Genomic DNA, 24,488 nt, shown 5'->3' with positions numbered 1-24,488 from the left:
AAACTTAGCCAACCAGCAATAGACTTTCTCATGTTCGTTCTTCAGTTGAAGGGGCAGAGCTAAAACATGAACAAAGCCTCCAAAAACACCTAAATATGTCATTCTAGAAACGGCAATGCTCTCAATATAGTTATGCAGGTCTTTAGATATTGTACAAATGAAATAGTGTGATTTTGAATTTCATCCGCAATGTTATATTCAATTTTTTGGGACTCGAGCGCAACATTTCCGCGTGTGAGCATGCGCGGGCTTTCTCGTTCTCATTGTGGTGATACGAGAAAGCATGCACATGCTTGAACATGGAAATGCACAAGAAAGTATATTGCTGTTGGGGTAAGTTTCTCTCTCTCAATTTTTTGGGGAGATTTGGTTAAAAAAAGTTAACTTGTCCTTTAAGAGAGACAAAGGCAACCATGGTGCTAAGAAAATATGCAGAAAGACCTCCATACACACACACATACACACACTGAATAGCAGACTGAGAGGTAGACTGAGCGGTGTGGTCGGTAATGATTTTGGTGGTGTAATGGGGGATGTCGATATGTAAACATCAGGCTTCTGGAGCTGACGGTGGAAATGGAGACTCCAAATAGTTCAAACAAGGGAAACTTTGTTTTGGAGGGGACTGTGAAATCGATCAGTATATTCCCTTGCTAACTTTGGAGGTGCTGCTTGAGTTTATTATTTTGTTTTGAATGTAATTGTTCAAACATTTGAGTATTGTGGAGTTCTAATATGGATAGTTATAAACTAGATAAGCCTGCTACGATATCAGTGTCAATAGCTGTCATATCCTGTAGCTGTCACAGTAACATTTACTTTCGAAGAAGAAGAAAATTAGGAAACCATTATTTATTATTTTATTACCGTCATTTATTATTTTGTGTTTCTCTACTGTTCTTGAAATATGATCCTATAAATCAATGGCTCCCCTTATTATTTGTTCAATTTAGATCAAACTAAGTTATTCTGTGTTCATCTCTGTGCTGAGACACACACGCAAGTGCAATCTAAATGTACTGTAAAGTGTTACAAATCAATAGATTGATTGTAAAAACAAAAACAAAAAAATGACATGACATCTTGTTACATGTTTACCTCCCTTATCTGTTATCTGCATGTTACAAAGGACATGTTTGTGTCTGAGGTCTTTCATATGACCTCTGTATGCAGAGATGTGTGTAGTAGAAGTGTTCCTCTTTAGTAAAGGGCCTGGAGAGAGTTCTCTGTCCCCAGAGGACCTGCCCACTCATGGGGAAAATAGCCCCATGTGAAGCAGGCAGAAAGCAGTGACATTTAACACTCACACACACACACACACACACACACACACACACACACACACACACACACACACACACACACACACACACACACACACGCACACACACACACGCACACACACACACACACACACACACACACACACACACACACACACACACACACACACACACGCACACACACACACACACACACACACGAGGACCATAGGAATACAGATATGTTAGACTAGATTGTTATTCATGACAATATGAATGGCATTACTGATGAAAACATGGTAGCTTGATACAACACCCCTTCCCACTCTCACACACCAAAAAACATGCCCTGTCTTATACAATTTCATTAGAAGGGTGTTCATTGATATGTTTTTATGTTATAGAACAAACATTGTAGAGTAATAGATAATCTAAAATTGATAGCAGCGTCCCAGCTACACACCAGATGAATTACCTATATAAGCACAGCAAGATGAATACCCTGTCTTTGGAAGTCAGAGAAGCATGCATGCTTTCTTTGTACAGTGATAAAATATAAAGTATGAGTATGATAGTCCCCTGTTCTGAAGCGTAATCTGAAGGTCTGAGGCTGATCCATTGGAATGTAGCTTTGAAGGATAAAGAAACACACTCAAATAAAGTAATGTTATATCATCACTATCCCTTTGTTTGTATTTTCTATTTGGACATAGCGTTTGTACAGTCACAGAGTGTGTTCTGTCCTGAATGTATTGACATTGATCTAAATATGTTTGTGGCTTATGTTTCGGCTTGCATGGTCGGTAATGACAGATAAATGCTTCCTCATAGAATCCACATTATTGACATTGATCCTGATTTGTAAACTGCACAGTAGGCGAGTATAAACAAATGTGTTTACCCAAAGTATACTTTGATTGTAACAGTCTCACCATGCTTTGCATAAGGACTGATGCATGCAGTTGAAGTCGGAAGTTTACATACACCTTAGCCAAATATATTTGAAATTTAATCCTAGTAAAAAGTCCCCATCTTAGGTCAATTAGGATCACCACTTTATTGTAAGAATGTGAAATGTCAGAATAATAGTAGAGATCATGATTTATTTCAGCTTTTGTTAATTTCATCACTTTCCCCGTGTGTCAGAAGTTTATATATACTCAATTAGTATTTGGTAGCATTGACTTTAAATTGTTTAACATGGGTCAAACGTTTCGGATATTCTTCCACAAGCTTCCCACAATAAATTGGGTGAATTTGGGCCCTTTCGTCTTGACAGAGCTAGTGTAACTGAGTCAGGTTTTTAGGCCTCATTGCTCGCACACGCTTTTTCAGTTCTGCCCACACATTTTCTATAGGATTGAGGTCAGGGCTTTGTGATGGCTACTCAAATACCTTGACTTTGTTGTCCTTAAGCCATTTTGTCACAACTTTGGGAGTATGCTTGGGGTCATTGTCAATTTAGAAGACCCATTTGCGACCAAGCTTTAACTTCCTGACAGATGTCTTGAGATGTTGCTTCAATATATCCACATCATTTTCATCCCTCCTGGTGCCATCTATTTTGTGAAGTGCACCAGTTCCTCGTGCAGCTAAGCACCGCCACAACATGATGCTGCCACACCCGTGCTTCATGGTTTGGATGGTGTTCTTCGGCTTGCAAGCCTCCCCCTCTTTCCTCCAAACATAACAATGGTCATTATGGCCAAACATTTTTATTTTTGTTTCATCAGACCAGAAGACATTTCTACAAAAAGTACAATCTTTGTCCCCATGTGCAGTTGCAAACCGTAGTCTGGCTTTTTTATGGCGGTTTTGGGGCAGTGGCTTCTTTCTTGCTGAGCGGCCTTTCAGGTTATATCAATATTGAATTTCCCATGATGTCAAGCAAATAGGCACTGAATTTGAAGGTAGGCCTTGAAATACATCCACAGGTACACCTCCAATTGACTCAAATGATGTCAATTAGCCTATCAGAAGCTTCTAAATTTTCCAAGCTGTTTAAAGGCACAGTCAACTTAGTGTATGCAAAATTCTGACCCACTGGAATTATGATGCAGTGAATTATATATGAAATAATCTGGCTGTAAACAATTGTTGGATAAATTAGATAGTAGATGTCCTAAACGACTTGCCAAAACTATAGTTTGTTAACAAGAAATTTGTGGAGTGGTTGAAAAACGACTTTCAATGACTCCAACCTAATTGTATGTAAACTTCAGACTTCAACTGTACACGGCATGAAAAACCTGGCTTTTCAAACTACATAGATGTTGTTATTTTTATCTCAACAAATCATGTTCAAACCTGAGAGAAAATGAAAGAGGCGATGAGCAAGGGAACACTCAATATTTCATAACACTATCAGTCTTCAATGTTCAGAGTTGGGCTTGTGATGAAATCTCCAAATCTTAAAATAACCCATGAAGTTTGGTTCAAGATTTTGATATCCCATTCCTCTTTCTCGTCCTCCTCTCCTGTGTTACCGATGTCCTTCATTGTAAATGGAAGGCGTCAGGTCTCCTGCACTGGAAGGTCCACTCTGTGTCACAGGGTCTTCATCCTTCATCAATAATTCTAGACAATAGATAATATTCAGTGTATGATTGTGTATCATATTAAAGCAGAGAACAAGGACTCCATTAAAGCGCAGAACAAAGACTTCATGATCTTTACTGACTTTTCATAGAAATGGGTTAGTTTGAATAGTGGACTAAACGGCATATTGCTAAAAGGGATTCACTTTGTGAAATAAAGCTTTGCTATAATGAGCCAATTCATTCACTCAAATGTCCTAGTCTTATAGAAAGTGGGAAAAAGTTTGTGTTTGGAACAAACCAAACAAACCAAATATATATTTTTTTGTATTAACATGATTTGAAAGGGGCTGGTAATTAAAGTGGGTTATATTACTTTTGAAACTATCTTGCCATTCTAATTTTGGCCCACCGTTGTTGTAATAGCCTGTAGGCAGCAGGAAGGCTGTGCAGAGAGGACATGCTGCATGTGGATGACTGAGTTATGCTCTGTGTTTAGATACAGTCCTGGTGTCTGGCCTAAGGCCAGCTCTCTTGTCATGTCAGCTTGGTCCCCAGGCTAGTACCAAAGATGTGCCAGTTCTTTGTCCAGCTAGCAGCTGTGATTAAGAATTTAACAGGAAAGAAAAACTTTTACTTCCCCAGTAAGGTGAAAAGGTAGCTAAAACAAAGTGATGGTTTTGATGCTGTAGCTGTATGACATGATTGGATTCAGTGAGGTGGTTAAACTAATAGAATGTGTATTATGCTTTTATTTCCTGTCATCCTGTCAAACCAGAGAGATTCCAGGACAAACTGGTATTAATGGCTTTGTATTGGTTGCATCATGCATCATATTGCACTAGGTGAAGCACAGTGAAGGCACATGAGGACGTGAATCTGTTTGTGCAAAAGATTAGAAAAAAAGTGCACGCTGAAGATCTAGCTATTATATTTCTCAGATAACTGTATTCATGTTTTCTTGTATTTGTAACCCTTGCAGTGCATTGTCATTGTCACCACCTCCATTGTCATCATCATAATCATCACCATCAATGTCATCACCACCATCATCTCTAGCGAACAGCATCCATTGCCATATGTTGCCGAGTCCGTACTACCTCAGTATAGTTGCAAGTTGTGTGACCGATGCAGAATTTAGAAAGAGGACCCTGTTACCATGCTAGGGGCTGCACTTGTTGCCTTGGTGACCAGCTCATATATTTGCATGCAGGGTTGTGGAGTAACAGATTACATGTAATCTGTTACATATAACGGATTACAAATATGGTAACTGTAATCCGTTATGTTACCAGCAAAAATATTGTAATCAGATGACAGATACTTCTGAAAAACTAGATGATTAATTTGAGGGTTACTTTTAAATTGAGAAAGGATGTTTATGAAAAGAAATCTCTGTTTTCTCAATTACTTTCAAATAAGCATTGAAAAAAGGCACACATTTAAGTTTGTTCCACCTGAGCGAGTCAGACCACAAGTCAGAGACAACTATGATGACACGCCAAATTTGTTTGATGGATCACCAGAAAAGAGCAGGGATATGCTTTTGTAGGCTAGAGTCCAAGCTATGTCTTTCAATGGTGCAACTGCTGTCGGCCTCCAAAGATTATCTAACTTGAATAAACGCTTGAAGGTAAGGATGACAGCAGTGATGTAGTCTACGGCGATACGGATGTCACTTATTATTTATATCTACTTAGCGCATTGATGTGAATCACACTGCTGCTCTCTCATTTAGCGATTTGCGCCTTATAGATTGTGGCTGTTGTGGATGGTTGTTCACAAATGTAAATGTGTATTTGATCCCAATAATGGTTGAATTCAAGAAGTTTAAGCTGCCTATCAATCATTGTTTTTGAAACCAGTGGACAGCCAGTGAAAAATGTGCTCTTGCAACAGCTGCATAGTGCGGATTCCAGCCTATGGAATCTACTGGGGCTTTTATTGCTCAATCTGAATCATGCTGATAAAATCTCCATAGGCCTAATAGACACATGCTCAAACTCGCCCACTTTTGACTTATCAAAATATTTATAAATTATATATATACAGTGCCTTGCGAAAGTATTCGGCCCCCTTGAACTTTGCGACCTTTTGCCACATTTCAGGCTTCAAACATAAAGATATAAAACTGTATTTTTTTGTGAAGAATCAACAACAAGTGGGACACAATCATGAAGTGGAACGACATTTATTGGATATTTCAAACTTTTTTAACAAATCAAAAACTGAAAAATTGGGCGTGCAAAATTATTCAGCCCCTTTACTTTCAGTGCTGCAAACTCTCTCCAGAAGTTCAGTGAGGATCTCTGAATGATCCAATGTTGACCTAAATGACTAATGATGATAAATACAATCCACCTGTGTGTAATCAAGTCTCCGTATAAATGCACCTGCACTGTGATAGTCTCAGAGGTCCGATAAAAGCGCAGAGAGCATCATGAAGAACAAGGAACACACCAGGCAGGTCCGAGATACTGTTGTGAAGAAGTTTAAAGCCGGATTTGGATACAAAAAGATTTCCCAAGCTTTAAACATCCCAAGGAGCACTGTGCCAGCGATAATATTGAAATGGAAGGAGTATCAGACCACTGCAAATCTACCAAGACCTGGCCGTCCCTCTAAACTTTCAGCTCATACAAGGAGAAGACTGATCAGAGATGCAGCCAAGAGGCCCATGATCACTCTGGATGAACTGCAGAGATCTACAGCTGAGGTGGGAGACTCTGTCCATAGGACAACAATCAGTCGTATATTGCACAAATTTGGCCTTTATGGAAGAGTGGCAAGAAGAAAGCCATTTCTTAACGATATCCATAAAAAGTGTTGTTTAAAGTTTGCCACAAGCCACCTGGGAGACACACCAAACATGTGGAAGAAGGTGCTCTGGTCAGATGAAACCAAAATTGAACTTTTTGGCAACAATGCAAAACGTTATGTTTGGCGTAAAAGCAACACAGCTCATCACCCTGAACACAACATCCCCACTGTCAAACATGGTGGTGGCAGCATCATGGTTTGGGCCTGCTTTTCTTCAGCAGGGACAGGGAAGATGGTTAAAATTGATGGGAAGATGGATGGAGCCAAATACAGGACCATTCTGGAAGAAAACCTGATGGAGTCTGCAAAGGACCTGAGACTGGGACGGAGATGTGTCTCCCAACAAGACAATGATCCAAAACATAAAGCAAAATCTACAATGGAATGGTTCAAAAATAAACATATCCAGGTGTTAGAATGGCCAAGTCAAAGTCCAGACCTGAATCCAATCGAGAATCTGTGGAAAGAACTGAAAACTGCTGTTCACAAATGCTCTCCATCCAACCTCACTGAGCTCGAGCTGTTTTGCAAGGAGGAATGGGAAACATTTTCAGTCTCTCGATGTGCAAAACTGATAGAGACATACCCCAAGCGACTTACAGCTGTAATCGCAGCAAAAGGTGGCGCTACAAAGTATTAACTTAAGGGGGCACGCCCAATTTTTCAGTTTTTGATTTGTTAAAAAAGTTTGAAATATCCAATAAATGTCTTTCCACTTCATGATTGTGTCCCACTTGTTGTTGATTCTTCACAACAAAATACAGTTTTATATCTTTATGTTTGAAGCCTGAAATGTGGCAAAAGGTCGCAAAATTCAAGGGGGCCGGATACTTTCGCAAGGCACTGTACAGTGGGGCAAAAAAGTATTTAGTCAGCCACCAATTGTTCAAGTTCCCTCACTTAAAAAGATGAAGTTACAAGTCTGTGAGAGCCAGAAATCTTGCTTGTTTGTAGGTGACCAAATACTTATTTTCCACCATAATTTGCAAATAAATTCATTAAAAATCCTACAATGTGATTTTCTGAATGTTTTTCTTTTCATTTTGTCTGTCATAGTTGAAGTGTACCTATGATGAAAATTACAGGCCTCTCATCTTTTTAAGTGGGAGAACTTGCGCAATTGGTGGCTGACTAAATACTTTTTTGCCCCACTGTACACAGTTGAAGTCGGAGGTTTACATACAATTAGGTTGGAGTCATTAAAACTTGTTTTTAAACCACTCCACAAATTTCTTGTTTAACAAACTATAGTTTTGGCAAGTCGTTTAGGACATCTACTTTGTGCAAGTATAAACACCATGGGACCACGCAGCCGTCTTGTCTTTACGTGTCTTTACGTCTTTACGTGTCTTTACTATCATTAAATGAAGACTTTTCATTTTTATCAAAGATTCTCTGTAATTAGTATTATGCGATTAAACTGATTAATCATGTAACTGTAATTAACTAGGAAGTCGGGGCACCAAGGAAAATATTCAGATTACAAAGTTGTAATTTCCGAACATAACTTTTCAGATATTTTAGTCTTCGAATTAATGAATTATTTACTTTAGTCTCATTCCAAACGTTGTAAATTGTTGGTTATCTGCATGAACCCAGTCTTCACTATGAGTCATCCATACATCAATTGTGTTAAATCATTTATCTACTAAGTAATTCACAGAAATGCATAAACAAACAAACAAAGTAAATATGGTTACAAGAAATGATAGGGGATTGTGCCCTAGTGGGCTAAACTGGCATGGCGGCTTGTTAGACAAAAGGGGAGTGGGGATCAGATGAGAAGTCACTACAGAGTTGATAATTATAACAATTGAAATGCTAATCCTTTGCACATGAACACTCACTCATTCGAGAACAATTGCAATCAATATATATTTACGCTCAGTGTGTCGTCGGGATCTCTGCTGAAAAGTTAGTTTCTGTTGGAGAGTTTCTGTCCTTTCTCTCTCTCTGTCGTGGTTAGAGTGGATAGTTCAGAGTGACATTCATTCATGTCGTTATGGATAGGTGTTTCGGCGGTTGTCGTTCTTCGTGTCCAATGATACCGAATTCCTAGCTGCAGACTAGTAATTAATATCAAAGACTTGTTCTTATTCTGCCGGTATCGATAGTCTAAGAGTTTAACCTGTTATGGCTGCAATCCCGATATCGGGATCGATATGACAACTACCATTGAAAATAGAGGGCGCCAAATTCAAACCACAGAAATCTCATAATTACAATTCCTAAAACATACATGTGTCCGATATCATTTCAAAGCTATTCTCATTGTTAATCCCACCAAGTGTCCGATTTCAAATAGGCTTTTCAGCGAAAGCACTACAAACGATTAGTTAGGTCTCCACCAAACCACAATAAGCACAGCCATTTTCCAGCAAAATATAGCATTCACAAAAAGCATAAATAAAGATAAAATTAATCACTAACCTTGAATTATCTTCATCAGATGACACTTATAGGACTTCATGTTACACAATACATGCATGTTTTGTTTGATAAAGTTCATATTTATATTTTAAAAAATCGGAGTTTACATTGGCGCGTTAGATTCACTAGTTCCAAAAACATCAAGTGATTTTGCATAGCCACATCGTTTCTACAGAAATACTCATCATAAATGTAGATGATAATAAGTTATACACATGGAATTATAGATATACCTCTCCTTAATGCAACCGCTGTGTCAGATTTCAAAAAAAGGTTTACGGAAAAAGCAACCCATGCAATAATCTGAGACGGCGCTCAGAACATTAGCCAAATTAGCCTCCAGATTGGAGTCAACAGAAACCAGAAAATACATGATAAATGTTTCCTTACCTTTGATGAACTTCATCAGAATGCAGTCCTAGAAATCCCAGGTCCACAATAATTGCTTGTTTTGTTCGGAAATGTCCGTTATAAGCTGGTCTGCATCCTTGGTCCCCTTGTAATTGAGAGAAACATGGTCTGGTGATAGAAAACCTGAGTGTGTGGTTTTATTCAGAAGGGCAGAAAAGGGCCTGTCCCAGGATGCCCGACCATAACTGTGCTCATGGGCGGTCGTCTGATTTAGTTAAACTCAAAAGGGAATTGGTGTTTCCTTCCTTAAACATTTCAAAATCACATTACACAAGTTTACAAAGAGTATCATCCTCACTCATTCATCTTATACAACAATTAGATGGAAACCTCATATCTGAGGCTATTATATAAACAGCGTTATGGTAATGTGGCCGCACCGTCTCCCATGAGCTTCCCCAAGTTGTAACAAACAGACCAGTTCGTAGCTGGATTCTCCACCGATCTTTTATACCTTTATACCTTTCGGACCTCAAGTTCTGTGAGGTGGAAGAAATTCCTTTGTTCTCTATGAAACTTCACTCTGTCTCTATACTGTGTGGCCATGATGCAGGATCTTCCCTAGGAATTTATGACCTCTCTGACCGCAGCAGGCTGGTTGTAGGAGGCAGAGAGAGGGGGATGGTGCTCGCTGTACCCAGAGAGGGCAACGTCATGACACCGCTCAGGAAGGAGACGCGTTCTGTCTCCTAGAGATGAACGTACTTTGGTGCGAAAAGTGCAAATCAATCCCAGAACAACAGCAAAGGACCTTGTGAAGATGCTGGAGGAAACAGGTATAGACATATCTATATCCACAGTGAAACGAGTCCTATATCTGCATAACCTGAAAGGCCGCTCAGCAAGGTAGAAGCAACTGCTCCAAAACAGCCATAAAAAAGCCAGACTATGGTTTACAACTGCACATGGGGAAAAATATCGTACATTTAGGAGAAATGTCTTCCGGTCTGATGAAACAAAAATAGAACTGTTTGGCCATAATGACCATTGTTATGTTCGGAGGAAAAAGGGGGAGGCTTGCAAGCGGAAGAACACCATCCCAACCGGGAAGCACGGGGTGGCAGTATCATGTTGTGGGGGTGCTTTGCTGCAGGAGGCACTGGTGCACTTCACAAAATAGATGGCTTCATGAGGCAGGAAAATTATGTGGATATATTGAAGCAACATCTCAAGAAATCAGTCAGGAAGTTAAAGCTTGGTCGCAAATGGGTCTTCCAAATGGACAATGACCCCAAGCATACTTCCAAAGTTGTGGCAAAATGGCTTAAGGACAACAAAGTCAAGGTTTTGGAGTGGCAATCACAAAGCCCTGACTTCAATCCTACAGAAAATGAGTGGAAAAAACTGGAAAAGAGCGAGCAAGGAGGCCTACAAACCTGACTCAGTTACACCAGCTCTGTCAGGAGGAATGGCCCAACTTATTGTGGGAAGCTTGTGGGAGGCTACCCGAAATATTTGACCAAAGTTAAACAATGTAAAGGCAATGCTACCAAATACTAATTGAGTGTATGTAAACTTCTGACCCACTGGGAATGTGATGAAAGAAATAAAGGCTGAAATCAATCAATCACTCTCTCTACTATTATTCTGACATTTCACATTCTTAAAACAAAGTGGTGATCCTAACTAACCTTAGACAGGGAATTTTTACTAGGATTAAATGTCAGGAATTGTGAAACTGAGTTTAAATGTACTTGGCTAAGGTGTATGTAAATGTCCGACTTCAACTGTATATACAGTTTTTTATCATAGCTACACTTCAACTGTGAGAGACGGAATCTAAAACAAAAATCCTGAAAATCACATTGTATGATTTAAGTAATTAATTTGCATTTGTAACCCGGAAGTTACATTACTGATTACAATTTGACAGGTAACTAGTAACTGTAATGTATTACATTTAGAAAGTAACCTACCCAACCCTGTTTGCAATGCCAGTTCCCTGCATTTCTTAAAAGTGATTGAGTCTTTTCATTGAAATTAATAGATTGTTTAATTATATTGCAGACACTCTCACTTTCCCATCCTCTCTCTCAGTTGGCGACTTGGGACTCAACTCGTGGGCTGAACGGTAGTCTAAAGGAGAGTCGGATAGAGAACGGCATGCAAGGAGTGACGGTCAAGGTGGTAACATTACTAGTAAGTGCTTACTCACTACCAACACTATACCAACTTGCCACTTGATGCTGCTATACTCTGTCTGGTCACCTTGTCACTTCCTGTGTAGGATTAGAACATAATGTGAGGTCTGGCTCTTCTTCTTCATCTGGCTCTGTGGATCTACTCCACCCTTACAGAAAAAAACATGTTCCAAAACCAAATATTTTAATGTGATCACATAATCTTAATGTGATCACATAATCTAAAGTGATAACATGTGACAACATGTAAATTCACAACCTGTTCTCAGAGCATTTTATATTATTCTTTATGTAAATACGAGAGACTCTAGTTAGTATATGTTACTTTTCATATGGTATGTTGCAATTTGTGGATGTACATCACCCATATCGTATGATATGTTACGAATTACACTTTGTATTACACTACTGGTCAAAAGTTTTAGAACGCCTACTCATTCAAGGGTTTTTCTTTATTATTACTATTTTCTACATTGTAGAATAATAGTGAAGACATCAAAAATATAAAATAACCCATATGGAATCATGTCGTAACCAAAAAAGTGTTTAACAAATCAAAATATAGTTAATATTTGAGATTCTTCAAATAGCCACCGTTTTCTTTGTTGATTTGATGTCTTCACTATTATTATACAATGTAGAAAATAGTCAAAATAAACACGATTGAATGAGTAGGTAATGTATATGTTACGAATTTGCAAAACATACAATATGTTACTAATTTGAATATGTACAAATGTTGATACAATGTTGATATGTTACAAATGTTGGTTAGGTTTAGGGGATAGGGTTAAGGATTTAGGTTAAAAATTTAGGTTAGGTTTAGGTTAAAAAGGTTTAAGGGAAGGGTTAGCTAAAAGGGTTAGGGTTAAGGAAATTGTTAGCTAAAAGGGTTAGGGATTATTAGCTAACATGCAAAGTAGTTGTTAAGTAGCTAAAAAGTAGTAAGTAGTTGAAAAGCTTCTTATTAGCTAAAATGCAAAAGTTGTCCATGATGAGATTTGAACTCGCAAACTTTGGGTTGCTAGGCATTCACATTGTACGTCCACAGATCCACCCTTAAGTAACAATCTGTCTTATGTAACCATACCAAACATACATTAACATATAATACTAATTAGAGTGTCTCGGATTTACCTTTATGTCTAGTCTATTAGACCAGGATGATTAACATACTACTACACAAGAAAATGTGAACATGTGAATTGTTCCAAAAACATGTAAAATTTGTAACATTTTATGTGAAATAATGTGATCTTCCACATGTGAAATAAAGTTTTTTTTTCTGTAAGGGCAACCATACAATACAGCTCCTCCTTAGCTGCTTGTCCGCTACCATTCTGCTCTCTCTCTTCACACAAGATTTACCTGCCCCATTCTTATCCACATAGGTTCTGCTTGGCTCCCTCTCGGCAGCTCTGTTTAATTCATGTAGTCTTTCCAATCCACCCCTTCAATTCATTCCTGACACTCTCCCATAAAGAAGAGCCATTGTTTGCCTCAATATATTTAGAATGGTAATTTCTGCCTGATTAAGTGTCACACGTCTCCACAACACCGGCTGTTACGGGTCAACAGACACCCAATAAACTCTTTATGAAGATGACGTTTGACTTGCAGCAGGTCTTCATAAAGTAGTCACCCAAAAGTCCGAAATGACAAAAAGAAATGTTTTCGGTTGAAATGGACCCGTTTGCTTATGAACCACCTTGGCATGCTGACAAATGATGGGACTATGATTTAATGCACACGGACACTTGTCAAATTTACAGTCGTGTTTAAACTTTTGGCTGCATGAATACTCTATATCTGTATGTTTTTGAGCCAAGGCATTTAGTCAAAGTAAAGTTGAACTTCTAAACCCAAATTATGTTGTGTTCTATATGTTATCCAACAGGAGGAACCCTTTGTGATGGTAGCTGAGAACATTCTTGGGCAACCTAAACGCTACAAAGGCTTCTCCATTGATGTTCTGGATGCTCTGGGCAAGATCCTGGGCTTCAAGTATGAGATTTACCAGGTGGCCGATGGAAAGTATGGAACCCCTACCTTTAACGGCTCCTGGAACGGCATGATAGGAGAGCTCATCAGTAAGGTAAGTCTGTCTACCGCTACTGGAGTTTGTACTGTTTGTTTTGGAGGTTGATCGATAGTTTGCTGTTGACTGCTCTGGTGACGTCGTTTTTCCCAATTGCCGCAGTTCTTTCCTCCCTGAGTAGCTGACTGTAGCCTTAACACAGTGGAGTCCATTATAGTGTTGGTCTTCATGGAAAGATAGTCACTGCACAGTGTGATGACTCACTATTGTGGCAGATCTGTTAAGGCCAATGATGTTTGCATCAGAGTGGCTCCACTACAGTCTGGCCATCAGGCTGACAATCAGGCTTCTCCAGACAAAGCAGTAACCAGTGCAGGAGGGGCTTCAACTCAGCAGGCTAACAATGCTAACAGTAGGGCAGTGAGTGGGCAGGGAAGAATTATATCACCCAATGTAGTAGAGAATCACCGGTAGAAGTAAGACTGAAGTGCAATGTGTAAGTCCCTGTAATTTCCTGTAAGTGAACTTGCTGCAGAGAATGCAGCCCAGGTGAACTACTTTCCAGCCTTTCACGCTAACAGTACTTTGCGGACATTATCACTTCATGAAGGGAGAATTTATCTTTGATTATGGCCTTGAGATAGTGTTTATCCCAACAATCCAGACATAATTTGTGTCATAGGGTCCCACTCTATCAGCAGGTGTCCACAACCAGTGTTGATACCACTGTGAAATTAGAAAAAAAGATACTAGCAACATGTGTACTGTAAATCTGTCATGTGAGATTAGCCTTTACAATAAAGCTTTACAATAAAATAATTTAGTTAATTGGCATGTGGAATCTGTCTGGCCTGTATAGGTCTGCATGGCCTTCTGCTGTGTGAAATAGTTCTAGTTTCAAGCCCATATAACAATGGAAAGAGCCAAGGACAAAGCCACAACAGACAGCTATTTTACAGTGATAACTTTTTTTCTGTGACCATGAAATGGCAAACATCAACAAACAGAGTATTATCTCAGAACCAACAGCTTGAATGTATTTTCAAGGCTGTAACTGATCTATCTCTCTATCCATGCACAGCGAGCAGACTTGGCAGTATCAGCCATCACTATAACTCCAGAGAGGGAGAGTGTGGTGGATTTCAGCAAGCGCTACTTGGACTACTCTGTGGGGATTCTGATGAGGAAGTCTGAGGAGAAGATCAATATCTTCTCTCTGCTGGCGCCCTTTGACCTGGCCGTTTGGGCGTGCATCGCAGCCGCCATCCCCGTGGTTGGTGTCATGATCTTCATCCTGAGGCGGGTCCAGTCGGTCCGTCCTGCAGGGGGACACCAGGCCACCTCTGTGTCCACCTCCCTCCAGAGCGCCATCTGGATTGTCTATGGAGCTTTTGTGCAGCAAGGTGAGCTTGGTACTGTGGCATCACAAGAGAGGAAAGAGGGGACACCAGCATCTTGCATCAAAGTCGCTTCATATGCAGTAAAATGCTTACTTGGTACAATATCACTGACAACTAAACAGTGACTTTTGACCGTTGGCAGCAATATGACACATAGATAGATAGATCCATATATGTCTAGATAGACAGATATACACTACCAAACATTAGCAACAACTTTTGCACTCAGAACAGCATCAATTCATCGGGGCATGGATTCTACAAGGTGTCAAAAGCATTCCACAGGGACAATGGCCCATGTTGACTCTAGTGCTTCCCACAGTTGTGTCAAGTTGGCTGGATGTCCTTTGGGCTGTGCACCATTCTTGATACACACGGGAAACTGTTGAGCGTGACAAACCCACCAGCGTTGCAGTTCTTGACACAAAACATTGCGCCTGGCACCTACTACCATACCCTGTTCAAAGGCACTTCAATATTTTGTCTTGTCCATTCACCCTCTGAATGGCACACATACACAATCCATGTTTTAAAGGATTTGAAAATGTAAAAATCCTTCTTTAACATGTCTCCTCCCCTTCATCTACACCGATTGAAGTGGATTTAACAAGTGACATCAATAAGGGATCATAGCTTTCACCTGGATTCACATGGTCATTTATGGAAAGAGTCAGTGTTTTGTCCCTATTAAATGCCACACATACAGATAGCAGAGTTGTATCATCTGAAGAATGTAGCCCATTTCCCACTCTAGCGTTTTAAAGGTGCCTTCGACCCAAAGATTATCAGGTTTTTGAGTCTGGTCCAGATCCAGGCATCTCAGTTGTGAATAAATTACTACTTCAGCAACCACTGTTAAACCCTCAAGAGTCGCCAACTGTTCATCACGATCGACTGGTCGATCTTCAAGGCATTCCTAAATCACTAAATATTTCTGTAGAAAAGCCAATGAACGATCAAGGTTTGTGCTCCTTTTTTAAAATCGTTTTGAGCTGTTGCCGGTAGGTGCACTTGATTCAAAAGTCCTGCGCACTGGGTAAGCAAAGTGTTCCCGTGAGACAACGCCTACCCAAATCTGTGACTAAATCGAGTGCACCTATTGAGCTGCCCAATCGGATAGCTCAAATCACCATGGCTACAGAGCTTCTATAACCCTGGCACAGCCAAGTTTAATACGTAAGATTTAATCACTTTTAAGAGAGACTGTCAACGAATACAGCAAAGAGCTGCTGTTTTTATGAGTGAGTTCATGTTTAGGTTTATTTTCAGCACTGTCAATGTTTTTATTCTACACTATTACAAAACGCACTTCTCCATACTTCCACTCGGGCTGCAGCTGCAATGAATGAGTAGCCAAGTATCCAAGTATAGCCAAGTATAGCCCTGCGTTTTATTATTATTAGAAACTCGTGTCGATTTTAATATTAAGGAATATTGAACTTTCTCTGGTCACAGGAACAACATGAATTTGTGCATGAGGCAGATGCGGCGCGACTTGAGTTTCGCCATCAGGTGAAAGACGGTGTCCCCTCTCTCTGGTCAGTCTCACCGGAGGAAAGGAAGGAGAGAGCCGGTGAAAGACTGTGTCCCCTCTCTCTGGTCAGTCTCACCGGAGGAAAGGAAGGAGAGAGCAGGTGAAAGACTGTGTCCCCTCTCTCTGGTCAGTCTCACCGGAGGAAAGGAAGGAGAGAGCAGGTGAAAGACTGTGTCCCCTCTCTCTGGTCAGTCTCACCGGAGGAAAGGAAGGAGAGAGCAGGGACAGTGAGAGGCAGTTGGGAAAAATTGTTTTGAGTGGTCATCCAACTCGGAATTCCAAGTAGGAAACTCTGGCATCTTTCTAGAGCTCCGACTTTTCAACCTGAAGATTACTGACGTCGTGATTTGACCTCCTTGACCATCAGATGCAGGTACCATCAGTCCAGTAAAAAATAATAAAAAGTGCTAAACCAACTGATCTATTTTGTTATCAAAGCTCGCTTAGTGAAATATAATATTGTCTGATTAACAATATTGGCAGGCCAATCATATAGCCAATATGCTGTGATAATGTTTTCCTACATTCCTACAAAACTGTTGTGAGGGTAATGTAAAAAATAATAATCTGAACAGTAGATCTCAGCTTGCTTTTTGACTGTGAAAGTGATCTCGACTCAGAAAAGGTTGGTGACCACGGATCTAGCACTTTGCCAGGCAGCCTTTTTAAGCCGAAGTCCCACCACATTTTAGGAATCCTCACTTTTTTATTTTCACTTGTTGACCTTTTCACGTCTTTGGAGGATGACGTAAATGTGTTGGTAAATATGACAGCCACAGTGGATGATTGTGAGAAGGTGTACATCAGAGGTTTCCAAAAAACTTTGGCCCACGACCCCAATTTGATATCTGAAAATGATTGCGACCCCAACCATGTGTAAAAAAAGTATGTAATTAACAGCTAATGTTCACTTTTTTATTTGGGGCTATGGCAGTCAATTCCAAAACATTCTAACAGTATTTCTGATAGTGTTCTCAACTCAACATCACATACTTTTAATATGGGGCTATGACAGTCAAGTGCAAATTAGTCTGACATAATTCCTCTTATTTCACCACCACTAGTGAGATGCATGTGCTTGACGAGTGTCGCGTCGGAGCGTCTCAAAGTCAGGGGGCGTGGTCGACAGTGAGCTCCTCACATCTGTTGTCACATCCAACCTGAATCGATATTTGGTTTTAATGTAGATGGGAGCACTGAATCCAGCTTCACACAGATATGAGCTGGTGAAGGGTACCATGGGTTTTAATGCTCGGGGGGAGACTGCAGGGTATTTCCTTTGAGTCAGGAACCAAAACTCCTCCATAGTGACCCATGAATGCTTTGTCTGGAGCATTCGGTCACATGACAGCTTGATCAGCTTTCCGATTTCACTTACCGGCATGTCAGCTGAGCCAGGATCAGAGTCAAAAGGAGTTCTCTCCAATAAGAAATCTTTCCTCTGAATCCACTGATTCGGTCATCTGTAGAATGTTTTGGTATTTCCGCTTCATGCTTGCGTTCAGTACATTCAGTTTCCGAAATGTCTGTTACATAGACAAGGAGACACATTTACTTTTCATTACACAAAAAGTCAAGTCAGTTTAATTTACATCCATTTCAAAGATCTTTCCAACACTCCCTCTCCATAACCACAAAGCCTCGGTGTGAATTATAAACTGGGTGGTTTGAGCCCTGAATGATGATTGGCTGAAAGCCAAGGTATTTCAGACCGTATACCACTGGTATGACAAAACATGTGTTTTTACTGTTACAATAGCGTTTGTAACCAGTTTATAATAGCAATCCAATTTTATTGGTCACATACACACATTTTGCAGATGTTATTGCAGGTGTAGTGAAATGTCTGTGTTCCTTGCTCGATCTGTCACCCCTGCTCTCGCTCTCCCTCTCTGGCGCTCAAGGGTGCCAGGCTGCCCTTCATTATGCACACGTCACCATCATTACGCACATCTGCGCAACATTGGACTCACCTGGACTCACCATTACTTTGTTGATTACCCCCACTTTATTTGTCTGCTCCTCACTTTGTTCCTTGTGTCAGCATTGATGTCGTTATTTTCCCCCTGACCAGATGCTGTTTCTGTCCTTTTTCATGTCGGTTGTTTATTAAATGTTCTCACTGTACCTGCTTCTCGTCTCCAGCGTCGATCCTCCCAATATCTAATAATACACACAAATCTAAAAAGAAAATGGAATGAAGAAATATATAAATTAGTGATGCACCGATATTACATTTTTTGGGCCGATACCGATATTTTCCTTGACTAAAACCCCGATACCGATAATCGATATTTACAATTTTAGCGGCCTTTTAAGCATTCTAGTACAGGTAAATAGTTAACACACACACATGGACACAGCGATCTAAGGCATTGCATCTCAGTCCCTGGTTCGAATCCAGGCTGTATCACATTCTGGCCGTGATTGGGAGTCCCATAGTGCGGCGCACAATTGTCCCAGCGTCATCCGGGCCGTCATAGTAAATAAGAATTTGTTCTTAACTGACTTGTCTAGTTAAATAAAGGTTACAAACACACACCACACTGACTAAAAAGTAATTTTGTTGTCATTTACGTATGTCCCCATTTCCAGTAAAACATAATCAAAACCTATTTATTTCACTTACTTGCTGTGCTGTTTCATTGTTCATTTGTTCAGTCGTTTCATTCTCAACCAGGATTTCTATGGAATGCTGTTTGAGTCTTTGCATGTCAAAAAAGATACATGTTAAATAACACATCTGTTTTAGTAGCTATCGTTAACTAGCTAACTATATAGCTAGGTGCCATCTAAAATAACCCTAAGACAGTTATTATTTGATTAAGGGTGGTCAGACCCATCTATGTGATGCTAGCCACAATAAGGATTAGCCACAACAGTGGACTTTGTGGTTAGCCTTCAAAATAAAAGTATGGCATATCTATACTATTTGTATTAATTTGCATTACTGTCAATTGCATACTTTTATTTTGAAAGCACATTGCAAATTCCACGATTGTGCCTAATCCTTATTGTGGCTAGCTTCACAATGCATAACCCAGTGCGGTTGAGTCTCAGTAACCAGATGAAGCTAGCTGGCTGCTTATAATGTTAGCTGTGGGCAACAGGGTTAAGTAGCAGGCTAGCTATTTATTTTCATGAACTGAAGTTCAATTTCAGGAGGTGAACAACAAGTGGCAACCTAGCTAATACTTACTCACAGGGATTCATAAATCATTGCTAAGAATAATGAACATTACTGCAGGTTCTACTGGTCATTGTTTTCAGGCTGGTTGTATTGGTGCTAGCTAGGTACCAAGCTAAAGCTAGCTACCCCAGAATTTGGTCAAACAAATTATGCTTCATTACCAACGTGGTATTGTAAATACATCGCATCATTGCCAGTGTTTCTTGTTTGCAGACTTTTGTACAGCATTAACAGTGCTACTGTATCTTTTTTGACAAGCAAAGACCCAAACGGCATTCCATAGTATGTATGTCGTGAAGCTAATAGCAGTGACGCCATTACTGTGTAACTCCGGTGGGGCAACATCTGAAAAATAGCGTACTTGTTAGTGTGTACCGGTGTTCGACCAGTCGGCGAAAGCAAACATCACCTACGACAGAGAACGGTTGAATGTCAAGGGCAATGAATTCCATTATCTTGGCTTTAATAGATTTAGCCTTTTAGTTGTTTCGCAGACATTGTGTTACTCTTTCAAATGACTGCTCGATCCACACAGCAGACATTGTGGGCTAGTTTAGGAATGCTGTGTTGCACGTATAGCGCAACATTTTACGTGGCATCATTACGTCATGTACCTATGTTATATAAGTATGCACGTCAGCTTTGACATCGGTTTTGCACATTGGGGCGTTAAACTAGACATCAGCCGATACCGATGTTGGCATTTTTAGCTAATATTGGCCTATTCCGATATGTTCACCAATATATCGTGCATCCCTAATATAAATATTAGGGCGAGCAATGTCGGAGTGGCATTGACTAATACTAATACTGTAGAATAGAATACATATGAAATGAGTAAAGCAGTATGTAAACATAATTAAAGTGACTTGTGTTCCATTATTAAAGTGACCAGTGATTCCATCTCTATGTATATAAGCAGCAGCATCTGATGTGCAAAGTTGAGTAGTGATCTCTGTTAGAGGTCGAACGATTATGATTATTCAATGCCAATACCTCAAGGTGTTTTTCTTTCCAAAAATTAAAATACTGCCCCCTAGTACCAACAGGTGAAAGGCATTGACGTTTATGGTTAGGTACAGTCGTGCAACGATTGTGCTTTTTTCTCAAATGCGCTTTTGTTAAATCATCCACCGTTTGGCGAAGTTGGCGGTCTTTGTTAGGAATAAATAGTTTTCACACAGTCCGCAACAAGCCAGGGGGCCCAAACTGCTGCATATACCCTGACTATGTTGCAAGAGAAGTGACACAAAGAAATTCACGTTAGCAGGCAATATTAACTAAATATGCAGGTTTAAAAATATATACTTGTGTATTGATTTTAAGAAAGGCATTGATGTTTATGGTTAGGTACATGTTGGAGCAACGACAGTCCTTTTTCGCGATTGCGCACCGCATCGATTATATGCAACGCAGGACACACTAGATAAACTAGTAATATCATCAACAAGTGATTATGATGGATTGATTGATTGTTTTTTATAAATATAAGATTAATGCTAGCTAGCAACTTACCTTGGCTTCTTACTGCATTCGCGTAACAGGCAGGCTCCTCGTGGAGTGCAATGAGAGGTAGGTGGTTAGAGCATTGGACTAGTTAACCGTACGGTTGCAAGATTGAAACCCCGAGCTGACAAGGTAAAAATATGTCGTTCTGCCCCTGAACATGGCAGTTAACCCACCGTTCCAGGCCATCATTGAAAATAAGAATGTGTTCATTAACTGAATTGCCTTGTTAAATAAAGGTTAAATAAATAATACAAAACCAAAATGTGAAGAACATAAATCAATCAACTCTATTTAGCACATGTAGGACAATATCCAAGTGTGTGTGCATGGACTTTGCAGATGTATTCTCATATGTGCAAGCACATAGTATTTTTTTTACAGGGCAGAATTCGCATCTCCTCCTGTTGCCTGCCTCAGCTGCAGCCTCAGGTGGATGAGGACAAGATTCAGCCCCCTGAACAGCTTTCACAAGTGCTGCAGAGGCTGCTGTGTGGCGGAGGCACTCCCTTCTTTGAATGTGTGGGGTTACAAGTTCCTTTCCCAGCTGCTCCAGGAACACCCTCCCCTTGTTCCGCTTATCAGGCATCCAGGTAGGGTTGATCTTGTTCCATATCACGAAGGCATTGTATGAGGACACATCAATGATGTAATGGAAGATGTGACAGATGACCATCTGTCACATCAAGCACAACCCGCATCCCCTGGTTCTTCTCCGGGCCTCCGCTGGTCGGCTTTCCTGTGTAGACTTGCATCTTCCAAGTGTAGCTGGATTGTGTGTCACAGGCCACCCATTTCTTGATGCTGTACTTTGCTGGCTTGCTGGGCATATACTGCCAGAAAGGACAGCGACCTTTTAACAAAGGAGATTACTTCCAGTAATTAGTATCAGTGCCACAGAAAAAAAATCACATAAATCAATGATATTTCAGCAACACATAAAATGAACGGTGAAAATCACTTACATTACAGACATGAAAATACAAATGCACCTCTGAATGGAACCAGTTGCTCATCCACTGTTACTTCAGTCCCTGGGTTGTAGAGCTATGGCAGATGCTCCACCCACTTCTCCCAGACCTCTCTTATGGCCATCAGTTTGTCTCTCACGTGTCTTACAGGTCTTGACTCATGGTTATTCAATCATAGCATTCTTGAGAAAGACTTTCAGTTGCATCGTGACACTGAAATCACCCTTCCTCTCTCTGGATCCCAGAGACTACATGTAACCTCACCTCGGGACCTATACACACCGCTAAGATTAGCAGCCCTATGTAGGCACGCAGGTCAATCTCATCCATCCTTTTCCATTTTTTTCCATATTTACGGAAACCCTCCACATTTGTCATCTCCAGGATGATTTTTTTCGATGGCTGGTGTGATGAACATGTAGAATGTTGAGGCAATCTCCTAGCCATGGGCAACTTCATGTCTTGTGGGCCCTGGGGTCATCCTATTGACATTTTGTGCTGCCATCCTGCCCTGCTTGTCATATGGTGACAAGGACCATGTTATTTTGCTGTTCTTTGTGTGGATTTCTTCTTCATCTGAAGATGATGCATCATGCTTTGGGTTGTATTCTTCCCCATCGTCTTCTTCAGATACCTCCTCGTCTAAATAATTGTTCTCTAGTTCCTCCTGGACATCTGAAAAAAATCTGATCTACAACCTGTTGGGCACTGAAACGTGCTCTCATTGCTTCGGCAAAGAGAGAACCAGGGGGGCTGTCATCTGCAGCACCTGTATTGCCTCTGCCTGCATTCCTCATTAGTGAACAATGCTTTCATGACATTTTTATTTTGTCTGAATTTTTAAATATTGTCTGTGAACTTGGAGGGGAGATGCTGCACATGCACAAGACAATTTTAGTTTTGTCTGAGTTCAATCAGTAGCACACAATCTCAATTTCTCATTGGCGTGGAAATGATTTTATAACTGCCGGGTCCAAAATGACCCTCAGACAATCTCCGTACCCTGGTTGTGTATAGCTTTCATGGAAATAAAGGCGATGTTTCGCTTTTTTTTAATGTTGGCGCCACTCTAGGAGAAGTCGTCAAAGTTCTAATTAAAAATATATAATTTAGGAGGTTTTCTCTGCTGTTAACCTGTCTAGGACACAGGTCCCCCCCCCCCCCACCAACATTCCAATACAGCAAATGAAAGATAAACATCTTCTTAATCTACCCATCGTGTCCGATTTTTTAAATGTTTTACAGCGAAAACACAACATATTACATGTTAGATCACCACCAAATCCAAATAAACACACAGCCATTTTTCCCAGCCAAAAAAGCATAAATAGAGATAAAATGAATCACTAACCTTTGATAATCTTCATCAGATGACACTCATAGGACATCATGTTACACAATACATTTATGTTTTGTTCGATAATGTGCATATTTATATCCACAAATCTCGGTTTACTTTGTCGGCATTTTCAGAAATGCCTCCAAAATATCCGGAGTAATTACCGAGAGCCACGTCATATAACAGAAATACTCATCATAAACTTTGATGAAAGATAAATGTAACCGCTGTGTCAGATTTCTTTTTAACCTTACCATGCAATAATCTGCATACCATGCAACAATAAAAAGCATACCATGCAATAATCTGAGACGGCGCTCATAAGTACACAACATTCCTCCGCCATGTTGGAGTCAACAGAAATACGAAATTACATCCTAAATATTCCCTTACCTTTGATGATCTTTCATCAGAATGCAGTGCCAGGAATTCGTGTCCAATTAGGTATTTTTGCTAGCACGTTTAGTTCACATGTCCAAACGCTGGCGCCGGTCCAGGCGAACTCGGACGAAAACTTCAAAAAACTATATTCCAGGTCGAATAAACTGGTCAAATTAAGTAGAGAATCAATCTTCAGGATGTTGTTATCATATATATCCAATAACGTTACAACCGGAGCATGTGTTGTGCTTCTACACCTGCATTGCTTGCTGTTTGGGGTTTTAGGCTGGGTTTCTGTACAGCACTTTGAGATATCAGCTGATGTACGAAGGGCTATATAAATACATTTGATTTGATTTGTTGTTGTCTACAGAGTAATGGAACGCATGACGATATCATGAGTAATGCGCATGACCAGGAACTGGCATTCTGCCAGACAACTGACTCAAATAGCTGCCATCCGTCCCCACAACACACTAGAGGCTTCATTCCACTTCTACTGACTGTTGACATATAGTGGAAGGCGTA

The 24,488-nt window shown here is 40.2% G+C and overlaps 1 protein-coding gene across 2 annotated transcripts in view; it reads left to right on the top strand.

The window, feature by feature from the left end:
• The window catches only part of LOC109899747 (glutamate receptor ionotropic, delta-1), a 472,062-nt gene that overhangs the window by 405,872 nt on the left and 41,702 nt on the right, over window positions 1–24,488 (top strand). For both annotated transcript variants that reach the window (XM_031835660.1, XM_031835661.1), the window contains exons 9-11: window positions 11,498–11,599; window positions 13,499–13,696; window positions 14,721–15,042. In XM_031835660.1, the coding sequence (XP_031691520.1) occupies window positions 11,498–11,599; window positions 13,499–13,696; window positions 14,721–15,042 (622 nt within the window). The remainder of the gene's footprint in view (window positions 1–11,497; window positions 11,600–13,498; window positions 13,697–14,720; window positions 15,043–24,488) is intronic.

This window comes from Oncorhynchus kisutch, linkage group LG11 (assembly GCF_002021735.2).
Source record: "Oncorhynchus kisutch isolate 150728-3 linkage group LG11, Okis_V2, whole genome shotgun sequence".
In the NCBI taxonomy this organism is placed as follows: domain Eukaryota; kingdom Metazoa; phylum Chordata; class Actinopteri; order Salmoniformes; family Salmonidae; genus Oncorhynchus; species Oncorhynchus kisutch.
The sequence above is the reverse complement of the archived record's forward strand: the minus strand, read 5'-3'. Positions and strand labels throughout refer to the sequence as shown.